Here is a 19,631-nt window from a genome sequence, read left to right on the forward strand (position 1 = left end):
TACCTGCTTACTGGCCCTGTAGAGCAGGAACCTGAGCATCCAGGGGACAAACTACACAGTTTGTCGGCCCTGCTCTCTGTGGAAGCGGAAGGAAATCCAGCTTTAATGCTTCTTTCCTCTTCCTGGAGAGACTTTCTGCTACAGGACAAACCCTCACCTCTCATTGTGCATGTCTGCTGCTGCTGACACGTCTGTGTTCTCGTGGAGTATTCTCCTCTTTGCCTTGGAAAGCTATTGGTTCCAGCATACGATGGCCGGCTGCATGTATGTCTGCATGCATGTTATGTATATATATATGCACACCCACATGCATATATTCTCTGCTTCCTGGACTCAGCTCAGAGGTTTCCAGAAAACTTTCTTCAATGTCAATCTACCCTGGTTGGGCCATGTGCCAGTCCTGGAGGAATCCTTGAATCCCTCTATTGAAGTGATTTGACTGCCCTTATCAGATGACAATGGGTTATGATGAATTCATCTGGGTGTACTGGCCTTCCCCTACTCAGTGGGCATCTGGGAAGTGAGCCGGTCCAGGCAGAAGTTGTAAGGAAGAGTGCCCTGCGCTTGCCATATGCATCAGCGAGGTTGGAGGAGAGGCAGCAGGTAGGCAAGTACTGGGCTTTCAACACTGTAAGGCAGAGCCAAGGTCAGGGCTCACCTGGGCCCTAACTCTTCTTGTCCTGCCTTCCCAGAACCATTCACAAAGCACCCCCCACCCCCGTGTCTGCTCTCCACCCCTCCCTCCCGTGTGCGTCCGTTCGTCTGTCTGCTCCCCACCCCTCTCCTCCCCTCCGCTCCCCCTTCCCGTGTGCATCCATCCGTCTGCTCTCCACCCCTCCCCTCCTGTGTGCGTCTGTCCGTCTGCTCTCCACACCCAGCAGCTGCTGTGCTGCTGAGAGCAGTGCTTACCTGGGGGTACAAGCTGGCTGGCGGTCAAGTACTTCTTATCCGAGAACATGGCAGTCCAAAATTTAATCATTATGCTTATGTCTTCACGAAGTCTCTTTTCTCCTTGAGTAGGGAACTTTGGTGGACAACTACAAACGTTCACAAGACAGAAAGAGCTGAGTGTCTGCAGTCAGAGGCTAGGAAGCTTTCATAAGGCAGCAAGAGCAGACATAAAAGTTCACTTTCCTCTTTGGAGGTTAGCCTAATCAGCAGCAAGGATGACCCACTAACTCCCATGGGAAGTGTGGGTGTCCCGATAGCCTATGCACTCTGTTCAGCTTTACCACCGAGGTATCATTACATAGCTCAGACTGCCTGTAACTCCAGAAACACACACGCATATACATATATATCCCTATATATTGCAAGGTGGCCTTGATCATGATTTCCTAGATCCATCAGCCTGTAGGCATGTGCCACCATGCCTGGCTCATATTGACAGCCTCTGTTGAGTAGTGCGCTGTGGCAGATGGTAATTTAGCTATCTGCATACAAACACACAGCCTACATTTGCAAAGACTCATGCAGCTGATATTTGCAGGATTTTGTGTAGCAATCATTTATATTACAGAAAGAGTAAATATATGCAATTTAATCTTCCTCTCTTTTATTATTTTTTTTCTTCGGACAGGGTTTCTCTGTGTAACCCTGGCTGTCCCAGAACTTGATCTGTAGACCAGTCTGGCCTTGAACTCAGAGATCTGATTGCTTCTGCCTCCCGAGTGCTGGGATTAAAGGTGCGTGCCACTACCCCGGCTTAAGTGCATTTTTATAGACTTTTTATTCTTTGAAAACCCCAGACATGTATGCAGTGTGTCTTGATCACACGCACCTTTCCTCTCTCCAACCTGCTCCTTTAACACTTCTTCCTAGCATCCACTATGCCCCCTTTAGACAAGGTCTCTCTATGTAGGCTTGGAACATGCTACGCAGACCAGGCTGGTCTAGACCGCAGAGATCCTCCTGAGTGCTGGAGTAAAGGTGTGTGCCGCCACACCTAGCTCCTCTTCCCTTTTCTATTACCCACTGAGTTCAATTAGTGCTGTCCGCATATGCGTAGGTGTGGAGGGTCATTCATGGTTTTGTCTTTGATTCTCAAGTGCTCCTCTTGCATCCAGCTTCACAAATGGACTGTAGGTGTATGCCACTGTGCCTGGATGCTCTTAATTTAGACAAATAAAAATTAGACTAAAACCTAGAGTTAGAGATTGTTGTCACCTGAAATGGGTGGTGGGAACTAAACTCAGAACCTTTGGGAAAGTAGCAGGTGTTCTTAACTACCGAGCCAGGTTTGCTCCCAGATCCTGCTTTGTACTGTTAAATCTTTTCTTTTGACACAGTGAGTTTAGTTACAAACCACTAGAGAAAATATCTCGCCGGGCAGTGGTGGCGCACGCCTTTAATCCCAGCACTTGGGAGGCAGAGGCAGGTGGATCTCTGTGAGTTCGAGGCCAGCCTGGTCTACAGAGTTCCAGGACAGGCTCCAAAGCTACAGAGAAACCCTGTCTCGAAGAAACAAAACAACAACAACAACAAAAACAAAAAAAGAAAATATCTCTGTGTCTTCCAGAACTATTAACTACCTGTAGAGCCCAGGATCAGGCCCTGTGAGCCCCTGCCCCCAATCAAATTAACTGAACTTAAGGGATAATCTGCAAGTATTCCATTGGGCGCCTGGCTCTGAGCACACACGGCTGAGGAGACTCCAGTCTAGTCATGCAAGACTAATGAATGAGGCTGGTGAGCATGAACCAGGCAAAGTACGTCCTATGTAAGCTGCTTCCTGGGGAACAAGGGCGCTCTAGGCTGGACTGCAGCTATGTCCAGGCATGTGCACAACATGTTAGAAGTAATACCTGAAATAGTCAAAGGCCGTTGAGTAGATCTTCTCTCGAAGCACGTTTCGAATGGTTGCATTTGGAACCACATCCGCATGCAGAAGGGACAGCCCCAGGGTCAGCAGTCTGGGAGAAAGCCACAGGTTGAAATCCTAGCCAAGGGCTGAGCCCCAAGGGGTGTCTAAGCAAATAGACCAGAGCCTCTGAATATAGAGCCCAGAAACATTACCAGTAGGGGTTTCATCACTTAGTTGTGTGTTTTCTCTCTCTCTCTCTCTCTCTCTGACAAAGTCTCAGATCTTCCAAGCTGGCCTTCAGTTCCATTTTGGAGTGTGAAGATAAACCTGAATTTCTGATCTCCTTACCCACATCTTTTAGGTGCCAAGATTAGTGTTAAAAATTAAACAAATAAAAATGATGATGGCGCATGCCTTTAGTCCCAGCACTCAGGATCTCTTGAGTTCCAGGCCAGCTTAGTCTACAGAGCTAGTTCTAGGACAGCCAAGGCTACACAGAGAAGCCCTGTCTCAAAAAAAACCAAACAAAACTAAACAAAAATCTTTCCATGGATGGGTAAAGGTTAATACAGTAAGGCCCTACAGTTAAAATAATGAATTTAGTTGACTAAAGTAAAAGTTTTCCTCCACTAAGATACAGCTCATCAGTCTAACACTTGTGTAGCAGAGTGAGGCCTTGTACCACACAAAACCTGACACATTCCAGGTAAGAGACCTCCAGGTGAGTGGGTTGGGGATGTAGCTCAGCTTGCAGAGTGCATGCCTTATGCGGAGGTCCATCCCTAACACTGCATAAAGTGGGTATGGAAAGACTTTTTTTTTTCTTCCTGAGACAGGGTTTCTTTATATAGCCCTGGTTGTCCTGGAACTCACAGAAATTTGCCTGCCTCTGCCTCCCAAGTGCTAGGACTAAAGGTGTGTACCACTGCCACCACCACCTGGCTGAAAGACTAACAAAAATGAAAAACTTCTTCATTTTTGTTGAGGGAAAAGCAAATCATCTCTATGCTATTCTGACGGGGCTAAAAAAGTTCCAGTCTTATAAACAATCTGTAGCTTAGTCCTTGCTGGGACAGTGCTATGAAGGGGGACACTCAATTCAATCCAGAGGGGTGGAGGGTTTGTTTCCCTAGTGTGTGGTGTCTGCTGACCAAGCTCTGAGCGGGGTGCTGTGAGGCACAGGTGGGGCACTATTCTGCCTGTCTGCCGGGAGCTTAGAACCCTGGGGTGGGGAGCAGGAGTTAAGTTGGTGGGTAAGACACAAGATCTCTGCACAGCGAAAAGCCACAAAATCCCACAAGCTGGATCAGGTTGCAGTAGGGTTCTTCTCGAGGGATAGACCCCAGCTACAGCCTGACAGTGATATGGGCCCTTTGGAGCAAGCATCTTCACATGTAGCAACCAGGGGGACCTGGGTCCGGGGGTAAGAGGCTCTAGAGGCCCAGCTAGGGGGGCAGGGGCATTATGGACAGTTAGGCTGGGCCTAAGGGGTGCTGCAAGATGAGCAGAGTGTAGCACAGCCACCCCAGAGGCACGGACACTACCCTATGCTGCCAAGGAGCCCTAGGGGCTGGCCTTGGTGGGGAAGAGAGAAGCAGACAGGCCTTTATCTACTCCAAGGAGATAGAGAGGTCAGACCCACCATCCGAGGGAACCAGAGTCTCTGTATGTGGCTACGGGGATGGCAGAAGAAAGAAGGACAAACTGCCAGCGGCGACTTTTCTGAGTGCATCTATGAGGCCGGTGATCCTGTGGGTGAAGGCTGCTCCAGTGAGGTGCTGCAGACAGACAGGGCGTCTGCTCGTTTCTATGACAGCCACCCACCACTGGAAAGGCCCTGGGGACCACTTTCTAGTGTAGGCCAGTGGCAGACTGGACACTAGCAAGAGGACTGGCTCTTCATTGTATCTGGTTTGAGGAGTGAGTTCTAATGGGTGGTCAGTGGTGATGGGGTCATGGTCTGGAGTTCAGGGAAGAGGAAGACACAGAGCCTCTACCATGCCTGGGAAGACAAACAGATGGGTACTAGCCACAAGCCCCTCACAGCAGAGTCCATGTCCTAGTGAGAAAGACTGGACTAGGGGAACAGGGGTTAGAGAGGCTTTTAGCCAGCCAGAGGCTCATGGTCTCATGTCTTCTGCACGTTCTTCCTGATAACAGTACCATAGGATTTACTCTACATTGCACAGAAGCATCACAGGACACACTCACCCATACCACGATTCACATGTTACACACATGCCCCACATGTCAGTAACAGGACACCCAGATGCTCCCAGAGGGAGAGAGCCCTCACTTGAAACGTGGTCCGATGGCTGCCACATGCCTGTTCATGCTCCCCTTAGCTCCACCGATGTTCAGCGACATGGAGCGCTGCAGCAGACTTGAGAAGATCTCCACCTGGTCAGAGCTGCAGTACTTGGCGATCTCAAACCGCTGTACCAGGAACTGGGTAAGAAGGGAAGCAAGCTGTGTAAGTTGGGGTGGGCCAGTCTCATCCCAGTGCTGGTGAGCACAGCTCGTAAGAGTTGGTCTGGGTGACAGGAAGGCAGGGAGAACCAGAGAGGAGTCTATGGGGCACCCATTCTCTCAGGCCAGGGCCCCTAGGCTGGCTGGTATGCCAGCCCACCGCAGGTGCCCCGAGGCTGACCGTACAAAGCACAGCAGAGCTTGGTAGGCACGCACATCGATCCAGATGTAGTGGGGTGTCACTTCAGGAGGACAGGGTCTGGGCTGACTTGCTTCTGACGCTGCCAGGGGGTCTGCTTCCCTGGTTTCAGCAGAAAAGAGGCCGGACTTCTGCTCCACTGTCATGTGCCAGGCGCCCGCCATCTCCCGCATGAACTGCAGGCAGAAAGGAAGTGTCAGCACCTCCAGGAAGCACAAGGATGGCTCCGTGTGGTGGATCCTTTCCAGCACCGTTATTTACCATCTTGCAAAATGCAGTTCAGAGGATGCGGATACTGCAACAGAATGCTTGCCTCATATTTGCAAGGCCATGGATTCAAGCTCCAGTTCCAACACACACACACACACACACACACACACACACACACACACACACACACACACACAAACACGCGCGCACGCGCACACGCACGCGATGTGGTGCTCAGGATGGCCCAGCAGCTAGTCACTATTGTGGAATATTTGTTTACACTGAAAAGACATGTCTCTGCCTAAGGTGTCTTCTGATTGGTTTAATAAAGAGCTAAATAGCCAATAGCTAGGCAGGAAAGAATAGGTGGGACTTCCGGGGAGAGAGAGAACTGGAAAGGAGAGGTGGGGTGCAGTAAGACATACCTTACAGAGGACAGGTAGCTGAGCCTCGTGGTAGAACATAGATTAATAGAAGCATGTTAATTAGTTATCAGAGCTAGTAGGGAAAAAGTCTAAGCTGAGGCCAAGCTTTCATAATTAAGTCTTCATGTCATTATTTGTGAGCTGGTGGTCCCAACGAGAAAGTACTACTACCAGTCACAGGGATTTTCACTTAGACTCCTGTGCCTTGGGCTGACTGCTGGGTTCTCATGAGCACCGAAGAGCAAGATGGGAGCCAACCAGGCAAGGAAAAGCCCAGGCATGCTTTCTAAAATGGCATCTCAGTTCTCTTCCCTCCTGCTGCCCGAAGCACAGATGCCATGAGGGTGGAGACGACAAAGGCCACTTGTGCTGTGGACAGCACTGTCACAGGTGGGACAAGAGCGCCAAGAAACTACACCTGCCAGTGGCTTCTCCTGGAGTCTGGCCTCTGGCCTACTGTTAGTACAGGGGATCCAGGGCTGATGGGGCCAAGGAGCCACACAGAGGCCAGACCCGCTCATCTAAGATCCACTTCTGTGCCAGGGCCTCCCAGAAGTACACAAGAGACAGAGGATGCTAAGCTTGAGAAAGAAGCAGTGTGGAGTGTGGAGGGAGGATGGCTGGGAACACGGAACACAAATCCTGGAGATGGCCAGCAGTGACATAGTCATCCAAGGAAAGGAAACGACAGGCAGCCAGGCAGGGACCTAGCACTCTGCCGCAGAGCAGGGGAGAAGACAGAGTCTGTCATTCTAGATGAGCTGGTGGAGAGCAGCAAGGGGTCTGGGAACCAGAGACTCAACCCGGTGCGGGCTTTCCTGGCGCTCCTGCAGCACACAGGGGAGGACGGGGCAGGGAGCTCACTGGTGGTTTGAAGGAGATGTCCCCAGAAGTCTTGGGCACTTGAACACTTGGCCCCAGTTAGCAGCTGTTTGGGAAGGTACAGGAGGTGTGGCCTTGCTAGAGGAAGCCTATCACCGCAGGAAGAGGCCTTGAGGTTTCAGGACCCTGCTTTAGGGCTATCTGTTTCCTGCCTGTGGTTTGAGATGTGAGCTCTCAGCTACTGCTCCAGCGACCTGCTGCCTACTACCCACACTCTGCCATCATGAACTCTAACCCTATGGAACCATGAGCCCCAAATAAACTCTTTCTTTTATATGTTGCCTTAGCCATGGTGTTTTATCACAGCGACAGAAAAGTAACTAAGTCACTGGGTATGGTGGTTTAATGAGAGTGTCCCCCAGTCTCAGGTATTTGAACACTTTGTCTCCAGTGGGTAGCACTGTTCAGGGATGTTATGGAACCGTTACGGGGTGTGGCCTTGCTGGAGGAAGCACAGCACTGGGGGGAGGGGTGGGGGGCGGGGCTTGAGTTTACAGCCTCGGTCCACTTCTGGTTCACTCACTGCCTTGTGTTTGAGAAGTCAGCCCTGAGCTCTCAGGTGCCTGCTCGGACGCCCAGCTGCCGTGACCGCCATTTACAGACTCACCCTCCGGAAGCACAGCCAAAATAAAGCCCTTCTTCCATAAGTTGCTTTGTCACAGCCTGAGAAAAATAACACACTGGGGCTGCCTGAAGGTCAGGGGAGAGACAAAGGAGGCCGGGCCACAAGGGTAGCTGGAATGCTGGGTTGTGACCAAATTCTGGATCTATGTAAAGCTAGCAGGACATGTGGTGGGCCATTTGTAGAAGTGTGGAAAGGAACTCTAAGATGTCTGTGAGGAGTCTGTCTACACAGAGATAAGGTAGGTATGCTATTGACCGTAATGAGGTGTCCAAAACAGGAAGCAACTGGGACTGCAGCCCAGGCTTTTTGTGCTACTGGAGGTTGAACCCAAGACCTCACATATACCAGGTAAGTGCCCTTCCACTGAGCTATATACATAAAGCTGTTTTTTTTTCGACTAAATAAAAAAAAAATTGTGTGTATGACTGCTTTGCCTACGTGTGTGTATGGGTGCCATGTGCATGTGGGTCCTGGAAACTGAATGCAAATCCTCTGTAAGAACAGCAAGTGCTCTTAACTGCTGAGCCATCTCTCCAGCCCCCTTTCTCTAACTTTTGAGACAGGGTATCAGTAAATTTGTCAGGTGGGGCTTGAATTTTGGATATTCCTGATTCAGCTTCTTGAACAGCTAGCTGGATTATGAACTTAGGCCCCAGGTCCAGCTGTAGCTGACCCTGACTCTGTCAGTTGGGGTGCTCATCCGCTAACCTCGTGGCTCTTGGTGGCAGGTGACTGGCATACACGGAAGCCTGTGGTGCCAGGAATGGAGCGGCTGGCAGTTCTGAAGGCGACATTGTGCTGGCAGGGAAAGGATGGTGGGTGTGCATGCTGAGTGGTCCCTGCGAGCCCCCCTCACCTGCCCCCATCTCCTTCTTTCTCTTTTTAAAGACATGATTTCACTGTGTAGCCCTGGCTGGCCTGGAACTTGTTATGTAGACCAGGCTGGCCTTGAACTCACAGACATCCACCTGCCTCTGCCTCTGCCTCTGCCTACCAAGTGCTGGGAACAAGGGTGTGCACCCCCTCCTCCCCAGCCGTGAAGCTTCTCTGGGAAGAACAGTTAGAATCCCACCATGGGTGCTGTCAGGACTCACGGCCTGGGACAGTAGTCTGTGAGGTCTGCGCTCTGCCATGTGGGACACTAAGGCTCCTTAGGCGCTCAAATAAGCCACCCTTAAGACAAACTGCAGGTTCAGACATTCCAGGGCCCCTGGAATCCAAGGTGCACGTTGAGGGCTGACAACAGGGGTCACGAGCACTGCTCTACTCTGTGACGCTGAATCAGTTCAGTTCTCTGCCTTCAGAGTCTGCGTGAGGGGTGTGGTTCCACAAACCAGGGCCGGGGGAGCCAGACACAGCAGGGAAGAGACCATGCCTCAAAATCAAGTAGGTACATTAAAGAGGACCCGGGTTCTGTTCCATGCACCCACATGTTAGTTCCCAGCCATCTCTAACTTCAGTCCCTAGGGATCTGATGCCCTCTTCTGAACTCCTCGGGTACTAGGCATACATGAGGTGCACAGACACACATGCAGACAAAATAATTATACATGCAAAATAAACAAATTTATAAAAATAATGTATAAAAATTTCTTCAGGCTACATAAGATGTACATGATATATACATGAACATGTATCTTGCATATGGGACTTGTGTTTCACAAAATATATTTTATTATCCACATGCAAATATTCTGAAATCTGAAGAAAAAAAATCCAATATCTGAAATAGCTTCTGTAGCAAGTGTAAGGTTTTGGTCGGCATAACCAACAGCAAGCATTTCAGAAAAGGCATACTCAACATGTATAATCTTGCCTGGAGGCTTCATGAAGTAGAAAATCTAGAAATACAGACCTATGTTGTAGAATGTTATTTCAAGGTGTGTTATTTTTGTTTATGCTCTGGAACGTTTGTTTAATGATGCAAAGATGTGTTTGATTAAACAAAACAAAATTCACTTGCGGTCAGGAGGCTGAGTCAGCAGCTAGCTGACAGGAAGTGGTGGGGCGGAGCCAGGTGAGAAAGGGTTTATGAGGAGGGTGAGGAGAAGCATGAGGGCTTTTTAGAGGATGGGAGCAAGGACAGAAGGTGAGCTGCTTGCTATTCAGCCTCTGAAGAGCAGAATTCCACCTTAACCTTTAAATCCTGAGTTCTTTAGAGGGAGAGAGGTTTAGTTAAGTTCCCTTCGTAGCTTTAAAGAGTCAGAGCCTGAGGGAACAGAATCCCTGGGCTACGGCTCTTGCAGAGCTGCAGTTGCTGTAGGACAGCTGGGACAGCTGTGGCGTGAAAGGGACAACAGACCCAGGGAAAGGTGTCCGATCCCACAGTTAGGAAGTCAAGAAAGCAACTGCTCCCAGTTAGATCTGGCATCAATGGGCATGCAACAGACAACCTGCTGGTCTCACCACAGACTGCTTTCCATCCTGAGCCTTCCACCACTCCATCATCATACCTTTTACCGCACACAACATTCTTTCTGGAGACCAGGGATTAAGAAAGCGGAGGGCTTGTCCTGGTGGCAGAGCCCTCTCCACCCCTCACCCACCCACCCACAGAGCTACGCTGGGCTCAGTCTCTTACAGGCACTTCAATTCCACTCTTGCCAGCCAGCAGCCACTCCCAGCAGGCCAGCGCGGTCTCCATGCCATGCTCATTGAACATCCGGAGGGGACCCCAACACAGATGATGGAGGAGCTGTGGGTCACAATCTGGAACCAAACACAAATTAGTCAAAGGCTCCTGATTCTGGCTGGGCCTGAATATGACTTCCCTAGGCTGACATGAGAGCCAGCATTAGCCGGGGCCAACAGGACCTTTTATTCATTGCTGGCTCATGAGAGATGAAACAGATTTCTACTAGCAGAGCTCCAGCTCTTTCTTGGACAGGATTCCAGGTTATCAAGGATTTCTAAGCAAACACTCACTTAGAAACAAACCCAGAATCCCATGGAACTTCTGTGTGTTACCTTTGCTGCTAATGATCATTGCAGTCAGCTTGAACATGGCCTGTGTGTAGTGCTGAGGATTACTGTGGTCCAAAGCTGTAATCAGATCCTGAACCATCATTTTGTTCAGGTCAGATATCTGGCCTGTGGCTCCCGAGAACCGGATCATCCCATGTACCTGTGAAGAAGTGTGTTTGTTAGCAGCCATGCCCGTGAGCCAGGCACACAAGTGAGGCCCTGGGCCCCGCTGACCAAGCTCACAACAGGACTCACTGTCCCAGCTAAAGCTCACTTCAGTGATGACCGAGCACCTCTTCTAGGAAGTGGAGACATGTGCTCATCACTGCACACAGTGCTAACCTTGGCGAGCACATAGGACATAAGCTAGATAAATAAAGTTCCTTCAGATTCAATATGACTCAAACTACAAAGCCAGATACACCATTTTTTCTTAAATAGTTTTTCCCCAGAAAGTGTTACTTTATTATTCCTATACCAGGCTATGTAGGAGATAGGACTCTTTCCAAAAAATAAACCTATGCCCTAAAGACAAACTTCCTGCTGCCACAACAGCACTCAAAAGGACCTGGACTAAGCTCTCTCAGGAATTATCAGCATGTGCTGATCATGAGTATAACATGGGACTCTCTGCCAGGGCTCACTGGAGAAGAGCAGCCACTGGGTTAAGCAAGAAACAGAGTATTCAGGGGAGGTGGGCCAACTCTCAGAGACTACTCTGGTAAAGTCTGTGAGATGCCAGTCTCCACCTTCAGCGTTACCCTGGGAAACTCTGGTGTGAGTGGAGGCCATCAGTGGAGTCAGCAGATACGGTTCCCGAGCCTGTTTTTGGCAAGTTATTTAATCTCAGGAGCCTCTATTTCTTTACCTGTAGGACTAGAATATTGGTACATACATCTTAGCGTGTGTCCAGGAGAATGCATGACACTCGGCACATGTTTGCTACCACTTAACAGAATGCCTTGGTGTGCCTGAGAGTGTCCACATGACATCACTTTCTACAGAGGTGCTAAGTAACTGTCATAAATGCACCAGAATGTGCCACTGATTTTGCTCATACCCAGGTTCCTCAAGTCGCCTGAAATAAGTAAATTCCATATCATACAGATGCCTCATTCATGTTCCACTGTGGAATAGCCAAATGGCATAAAGCCAAGATGCTCAGAACAGCCTCGGACATAGGGAAGAGAGGTACCTCGCCTGCATAGCGGTTGCGCAAATTCAAGGATGCCATGAAGTTGGAGTAATCTTTCTTCACACAAGCTGGCCGTTCAGTTAGCTGAGTTGCCTACAGATAAGTATAGAGAATTACTTTAGAAGGCAAAGCATCATCTTTTTCTTATATTTAACTTGGTAAACCAAAGTCTAAGTAGGAAGTCAAGTTCTAACTCAAAGACATTTAGTTTTCAGCGCTGGAAAGCTAACATAACAAAACATTCAAGAGCACTCTCTAGAGACTATATGCCTCATGGAAAACCTAAAAAAACAAACAAAAATTTTTTTCTTTTGGTTTTTCGAGACAGAGTTTCTCTGGGTAGCCTTGGTTGTCCTTGCACTTGCTCTGTAGACCAGGCTGGCCTTGAACTCAGAGATCTGTCTGCCTCTGCCTCCAGAGTGCTGGGATTAAAGGTGTGTGCCACCACCGGCCGGCACATAAATAAGGTGAAGAGTGATTAAGTGAAACAACCTATGTTGGCCTCTCCACACGTGTGTGAGAGATGTCACTGAGAACGTGGAGTTGGGGACTACAGTCTGCTTTCACAAGACACAGGCACCTTAGTTAGCACAACTAACCACACACACAGAGCAGAAGCATCTTTTTCTATTTATCTGGGGTCCACTCAGCTGGACATGGTGGTGTTTGCCTTTAATCCCAGAACTCGAGAGTCAGAGACAGGTGGATCTCTTTAAGGCCAGCCTGGTCTACATAGCAAGTTCCTGACCCAGCTTCATGAGACAGTCTACAAAACAAAGCCACCACCACCACCACCACCACCAAAATCCCAAGGGTCTTCTTACTTGTAACCTATAACTTTCTGAGCACAAAAATGAAGCTCTTTCCAGCAAAACAGATCCATTGCAAGCTGGCTGGCTAGTGCCTAGAAAAGAACACTCAGCTTGTTAAGTCCTGCCCTCTGCTCACATGTGTTCTCCAAGTGCCACGTGGAGAGCCCAAGATAGAGAGACTCTTGGGAACGTGAGAAGGGGAAGAAGCCCTTACCCCGGGAACTGGATGAAGTCAACAGAGCAAGGACTCCAGCGCCGTGTGTAAACAACCGCTTGAGGCTCTTCTTTCCCAGCCATGAACCTGTAACTTCCCAAGAGTCCCACCAGAGACCACCAGCCCTAGCAGCTCCCGGCTGACTTTACCACATAATCCCACTCAAGGCATCTCCGGAGCCATCTCACCCGTCCCACTTAACCAGTGAGAGAGAAAAGGAGAAAAGGAATGTTGAGATGTAGCCAGTGAGTGAGTCACCGGGATGCTCGCGCCTGTGGAGCCTGTGCCCACACCTGGCTCTGCCTTGCTTTCTTCTGAGAGCCGCTCTTAGCCCATCTTTTAATACCCAGAGCTACATAGTGAGACGCTCCTTTCTTCCTGGGGGATGAAGACCTTTCCTTCCTTGGGTGCCTCACCTCTGTACCTCCACATAGCACATTCCACAGCCCAGCAGAGGGCTGAGCATCAACAGCACATCTGTCAATATTCCGGGTTCATAGTGACTGAGTGTCGGGGAGGGCTAGAGTGAAACAGCCACATCCCTAGGACAAGACCATCATCACCAGGGACAACTATCTGTCTGATCCTGATTTAACTCTGAAACGACGGCTTCTGAATCTAAATTAATCTTAAAAAAAAAAAAAAAAAAAAAAAAAACCAACAAAGTGAAGCTGGGAGACATGTGTATTTGAGCACCTGCAGGAAACCAAGGAAGTCCAGCGAATGGTCCAGATAAACAGTTCTCAACCTGTGAGTCACAACCCCTCTAGGGGCCACACACATATCAAATATCCTGTGCATCAGATAGTTACATTATGATTCATAATAGTAGCAAAGCTACAGTTATGAAGTAGTAGCAATGAGATAATTTTGTAGCTGGGGGTCACCACAACATGAGAAAGTGTTTTAAAAGGTTGCAGCATTAGGAAGGCTGAGAACCACTGCTCCAGACAAATATGACTATGATACAATGCTGTGCGTGTCTTAGAGGCCAGTTTCTCTCCTCTTTCTGGACACTAGAAAGTCAGATTTCATCAATGTATCAAGTTTTACCTTCAAAATCATATATATTTCAAGCTAGGTGGTGGTGGTGATGCATGCCTTTTTTTTGTTTGTTTGTTTGTTTGTTTGTTTTTTCGAGAAAGGCTTTCTTTGTGTAGTTTTGGTGCCTGTCCTGGATCTCACTCTGCAGACCAGGCTGGCCTTGAACTCACCGAGATCCACCTGGCTCTGCCTCTCGAGTGCTGGAATTAAAAGAGTACGCCACCACTACCTAGCATGATACACGTCTTTAATCCCAGCACTTGGGAGGCAGAGGCAGGCTGATCTCGGTGAGTTTGAGGCCAGCCTGGTCTACAGAGCGAGTTCTAGGACAGCCAGGGCTACACAGAGAAACCCTGTCTCAACTCTCCTCCTACTCCGCCCCCGGCTCCAAATATATATATATTTTAAAACTTAACCATGATAGGGAAATGTCTGTATGGATGGCTCCCCCTCTTGGACCCTCATTAAGCTCCCATCCATCAACAGATACCCTATGTACCCCACAAATGTGTGGGATATGAGTGCCGGGGTCTTTCAGGAGAGTCCATACAGGCTGAGTCCTTCACCCTGGGATACTGCTCTCCAGTTCATAGGCTGTTTGCACGTACCCCAAGAGTCGTGTTCTGCTTGTTATAGCCGGCAAAGTGAAGGATGCTCTCCGTGGCCATGGCCAAGCCTGTGTGCTGGGACAGTCCCGACACCCAGTTCTGATGTTTGCTCAGATACTCCTGAAATGGAGAAAACAAGTTACTTCACTTAACAGAAAGTAAAACTCTAAAGCATAAAGCGGTGGGTCAGACTCCTGGCTTCAGTGCCGATTCTGCCCTGCCCTGCTGGCTGTGGGACCCGGCGTCAGTAAGTCGAGCCCTGTTCTGACTGAGGATGAGGCCCTGATCTGAGTGGCTGTCACATGGTTGGCAGGGTATGTCATTATCTACATGAAATCTGTCAGCTGCTAGAGAAGAAGCTGCATGGCCTCCACTGCTGTGAACATGCAGGCTGCATGGAGGCCACGTGCAGATCTTGGTTCTGCTACTGTAGTACTCTGCTACTGAGCAATGTGTGTAACAGACACTGGGATCCCAGAACAAGTATGTGAGCATGTCTGCTGGTGAGCAGGAGGGCATTGGGCAAAGAGATCCAAGACAGAGCAAGAGCTAAAAGGAAGGTTTTCACTCTTGGGACAGCATGGTCTTGTAACTACAGGGGCAGGAACAGAAGCATGCATATTAACACACACAATACTGTCAATTGTGGTGGGGATTTCTGCAGCTGGGGAAATCCATCTGGACCAGACTCTATGGTGATGGGGACTGAGTAATGGTTAAGTTTAAAGACAAAATCAGGTTTGCCACTAAGACTGGACCACTGTGGCGGACACTGAGGGAAGACTTGAGAGGCTGAGGCTGAGGACGGGAGGGGCAGGCTGTGAAGCTGGCCAATGAGCATTGCATGAAGTCAGGGGCTCAGAAGGGATGGATTTCTGGGGATGCGGAAGAAGAGACTGGGTGGTACTGCTGCTGGCTTCCGGCACTTCCCTGCTCCCCATATCGCCCCAACTCACCTTATAAGTAGCCACAAGTCCTCCCACAGCATTAACACCTTACCTAGTGTAGTGGTCAGACCAAGTCCACTAACTTGACAAGCACACTCAGCCCACAAGTTGTGTCCAACAGAATGATCCCTGAGCACCAACTATTCTCAGGCTTTACACTGATGTTCTTGGTCTCTGTTTATTCACACTAGTGTTGTTTATATTTTGACTATTTTTTGATATTTGGAGAAAAGTACCTGTAGGTGGGACTTAGTGACCGTGGGTGCCCACTTCATGGCTTCCTGCAGGATCATCCCACAACGTGCAGCAAAGTCCTTCACGATGCTCTAGAAGTTGAACAACTTGAAGTCAGCCTATCTAGGTTGTTGTGACTGTCACAGGCTGAACTGAGTCCTCTCCAAAGTCTTATGTTGAAGCCCTGATCCTCAGAATCTCAGAATGAGACTGCACTTGGAGACAGGCTTTGAGAGGCAATTACAATTAAAAGGCCTAATGCAGCTAGTGTACTTAGAAGAAATGTGGAGATATGAGGGATACCCCCTCAGAGGGAGGGCCAAGGACAGTGACCTCAGAACACTCTCCTGTTAACACTTCATTCTTAGACTTTTTATCCTTATAACTGTAAGGAAATAAATCTTTCTTTAAGCCACGCAGTATATGGCAATGGATACAGATGCTCTATCAGAGAGCTTGCACTAACATGAGAGCTCCCCGAACAGAAATTGTGACTAGACTATGGTCCATAGTTCTTGCATAAGGCCGTGTGGCAGAACCTACAACATAAACAGTGTATCTCAGGGCCACTGTGCAACATGTCCCAAGTCAGTGACTAAAGGGAAAGACACGCTCCAGGTGGAAAAAAATCTCCACAGGTGCTATATCACTATGTCTGGGTTCTCACGACAGACAGCTTGTCCAGCAGGGGAGGCCCAAGTTAGGGCAGGAACCTGCTAGGCTGGAGGAGTGCTGAGTCTGGCCCCTGTTCAGTCCTCTGCAGCAGGGGCTCCAAGTCAGACTCAGTGGGGAGAGGAGCATCTTCCGGGACAGCTTCCTCATCTGGGGCTATTTATTCTACCCATTTGCAAGGCCAAGGCAAAGCGAGAGTCTGACATTCAATTCTACAGTGAAAGAGTTGGCATGCCTCCGAGGGCTGAGCTCTGCAAACCATGCCTGCTCAACCCACTTCTGAGGGGCTAGTAGCTGACTCGTAGCTGGAAATGCCTTTGGCAGCTAAAGCAGGAATGAATGTTACAGAGTCTGGATGGCCAAGTAGGAAGCACAGGCCTGGAACACAGACAGGCATGGGAATTCAGGTGCTCTTCCTGCAGTGGACAGCGCCAGAAACCATCATACCACTAAATGCTGGGGACTTGGGGACCTAAGGTATGTTGAGCACCTGTCTTGACATTCCCAGGGAACCCCTCGTTCTAGAAGACGAGGTGGGACTTACCTCTCGGGCTTCATATGTGTCAGGAACTGTGATCCGATATGGGGCATCAGGAATGTCGTAGTAAGGTTGGTCCTTATGAATATCCTGGAAACACACAGACCCCTAAGCCGCTGAGGCTGCTTCTGCCAAGTATGGGACATAGGCAACAGTGTGTCTGCTACCCCTTCCCATCACATGCCCCACATGGACTCAAAATGTGCTGCAGCCTAGTGGGAGACATCAGGGAGCAACTTGGGTACCCACTCCATTTACCACTGTAGCCCGAGTGAGGCTCGGGTATTACTGGAGGAACACATCAGTACAACATGTAGTGGACAGCTCATGTGTTAGGTAGATCCAAGTCACTGGAACACTCACAGCACTTAGTGATAGTGACAGGGTCTGCAGGATGTCCAACATGGTCTTCAGCACAGTCCCACTCCAGAGCAAGTGTGGAAACCTACAACAAGAGAAGGTTCTCAGGGCTAAGGAAATGAACTTTCTAGGAATGTCCACTGTCCATCTCTGTGCCTCCCCTGCACCAACATGAGTCCACTGAGACATGGCACCTATCTACCTCAGGTTTTTCACAGTGAGGTGTATGGAGACTGGTCAGAAATGTTCTCAAGCCCAGTCCGTTCTACTCCTGAGGCCAAATACAGGCTACACATTCTCCTTTCCAAAGCAGTTCTAGTTTTCGATGCTAGCTGCCCAGTATTTCTCACATTATGGCACCAACAGAAAACAAGAACACTGGAAAGAAGTACAGCAGTTGCCTGGTCCTAAAAGGACTAGGTCATGGGCTGATGGCCCTAGGATTGGAAGGGCACTACCTGTGTGCGGTGCTCATCTTGTATGTGGCTCACTGTCCAAGAGGCCTGACTGAGATGCATGCTGTATGTGCAAGGCCTGTTCTCATAGTCCCTGCCTGGCTCTTGCCCTATCCTCAGAATCTGCAACTGATTAGACCAGGCATATAGCCCCTGTGACAGGCTCGAGAAGCCCTGGGCATTCTTGGGAAGCTGAAGGCAGGCTCTGTGTGTGTGTGTGTGTGTGTGTGTGAGTGTGTGTGTGTGTGTGTGTGTGTGTGTGTGTCTGTCTGTGTGTGTGTGTGTGTGTGTGTGTGTGTGTGTGTGTGTGTGTGTCTGTGTGTCTGTGTGTCTGTGTGTCTGTGTGCTGATTTGGCATTTACACCTCAGATGCTATCCCAGCTTACCTTGTAAAGGTCTCAGTACACTGTCATGTTCTAAGCCTGTGTTGTCTCTCCGCATGAGCAGTGGGGAAATGCTCATGTTCTGAGAAGCCCATAGGATCCTTATTCTACCTGGGACTTCTAGCTAGACCCCGGATTAGGAGATGGTAAGTTCAGTCTTATCTAATTATTTTAGGTAATACCAATGGCCCAGAATGAGTATGCTAACTCACTGACATTCTTGGAGAGGCTGCATCAGCATTGAGGTTTTTTCTGGCTTTGTTATTTTCTGGGCTGATGTAACAATGTTTTTTTCTGTGCTCCAAACTACTAACATTTACATAGGAAGCCTTAGAGGGAAATCAGACTCACTTATCCACCAGACCAGACAGGTATTTATCAGCCACTCTCCTTATCCTCTTGTGAATGTGGTTGAAGTTCACCAGCAGAAACTGGGCATGGCGCTCCAGCTCCTCTTCATTCTCCTTGGTCTTAGCCTAGACAGAGAAGACAGGTACTGTAGGCTTTCCCGTGCACCTCAGCAGGCACACATGGCACTCTGGTGAGGCTTACTTTATCTGCCATCATGTTCAGGAAGGCATCAAACACTTTGTCAGCAACAGCAATGACACACTGCATCATCCCTGAAATGAGACGGTGGTTCCCAGGGGTTAGGTACAGTCACAAAAATTACCAATAACCTCAAACTCACAGAATTGCAGAGTAGTACAGTTCTTTTGTACTTTCCTTGGCTTCCTGGGATACTAACATCTGTCATAACAAGTCTGCATTTGTCAAAACTTGGAAATGGACACTGGTTCAACATCACCAGCATCTCCAAGGGTTTCCCAACTCTCTACTCATGTCCCTTTCTGTCCCTGGAGCTAATCCTGGGCACCACACAGAATTTTCTCACATCTCTTGGTTTCAATCTATTCCTGGACTTCATGACCTTGGTATATTAAGGATACAGGTAATTTTTAGATGGTCCCTCAATTTAGCTATCAGACGCTTGTTCATTAGGGTAGGATTTGGGAGACTGAGAAGGAATACCAGAGGTAATATGCTTTCCTTTTTTTTCTTCTCTGGGTTTCTTTTCTTTTTTAAAAATAACTTATTTATTTTTATTTTATGTGCATTGGTGTTCTGCCTGTATGCATGTCTGTGTGAGGGGTCAGATCTTGTAGTTACAGACAGTTGTGAGCTGCCATGTGGGTGCTGGGAATTGAACTCATGACCTCTGGAAGAGCAGTCAGTGCTCTTAACCACTGAGCCATCTCTCCAGTCTCTCTTCTGGGTTTCTTGAGACATGGTTTGACTGGCTTGCTACTCAGTCTGTAGCCCAGGCTAGACTTGAACTCATGGCAATAAATACTCTTACCTCAGACTTCTGGGGCTGGGATTACAGGTACGTGCCACCGTGCCGGGCTATGTGTTTTTCTTATCTCATCCTATCAGGAGACTGTGGTATCTCTTATCATTTCTGAAGTGAATTGTCATCACATGATCGGAGTGACTTCTTCCCCCTTTCTACATTTATAAAACTTACACTCTGACCCGAGGAACTAAGTGACACTCTGGAAGAGGAGTGGTCAGCGACTCAGGCTGTCCCC

The 19,631-nt window shown here is 48.9% G+C and overlaps 1 protein-coding gene across 1 annotated transcript in view; it reads right to left on the reverse strand.

The window, feature by feature from the left end:
- Pi4ka (phosphatidylinositol 4-kinase alpha) overlaps positions 1–19,631 on the reverse strand; it is a 145,229-nt gene that overhangs the window by 22,904 nt on the left and 102,694 nt on the right. Inside the window, 13 exon segments of the mRNA XM_052740031.1 lie at positions 910–1,037; positions 2,805–2,912; positions 5,100–5,251; positions 5,489–5,647; positions 10,195–10,322; positions 10,581–10,737; positions 11,773–11,865; positions 14,451–14,570; positions 15,634–15,723; positions 16,848–16,931; positions 17,205–17,286; positions 18,391–18,515; positions 18,592–18,662. Of these exon segments, the coding sequence (XP_052595991.1) occupies positions 910–1,037; positions 2,805–2,912; positions 5,100–5,251; positions 5,489–5,647; positions 10,195–10,322; positions 10,581–10,737; positions 11,773–11,865; positions 14,451–14,570; positions 15,634–15,723; positions 16,848–16,931; positions 17,205–17,286; positions 18,391–18,515; positions 18,592–18,662 (1,497 nt within the window).

Source organism: Peromyscus californicus, unplaced genomic scaffold (assembly GCF_007827085.1).
Source record: "Peromyscus californicus insignis strain IS unplaced genomic scaffold, ASM782708v3 Scaffold_16__1_contigs__length_79575227, whole genome shotgun sequence".
NCBI classification, from domain to species: domain Eukaryota; kingdom Metazoa; phylum Chordata; class Mammalia; order Rodentia; family Cricetidae; genus Peromyscus; species Peromyscus californicus.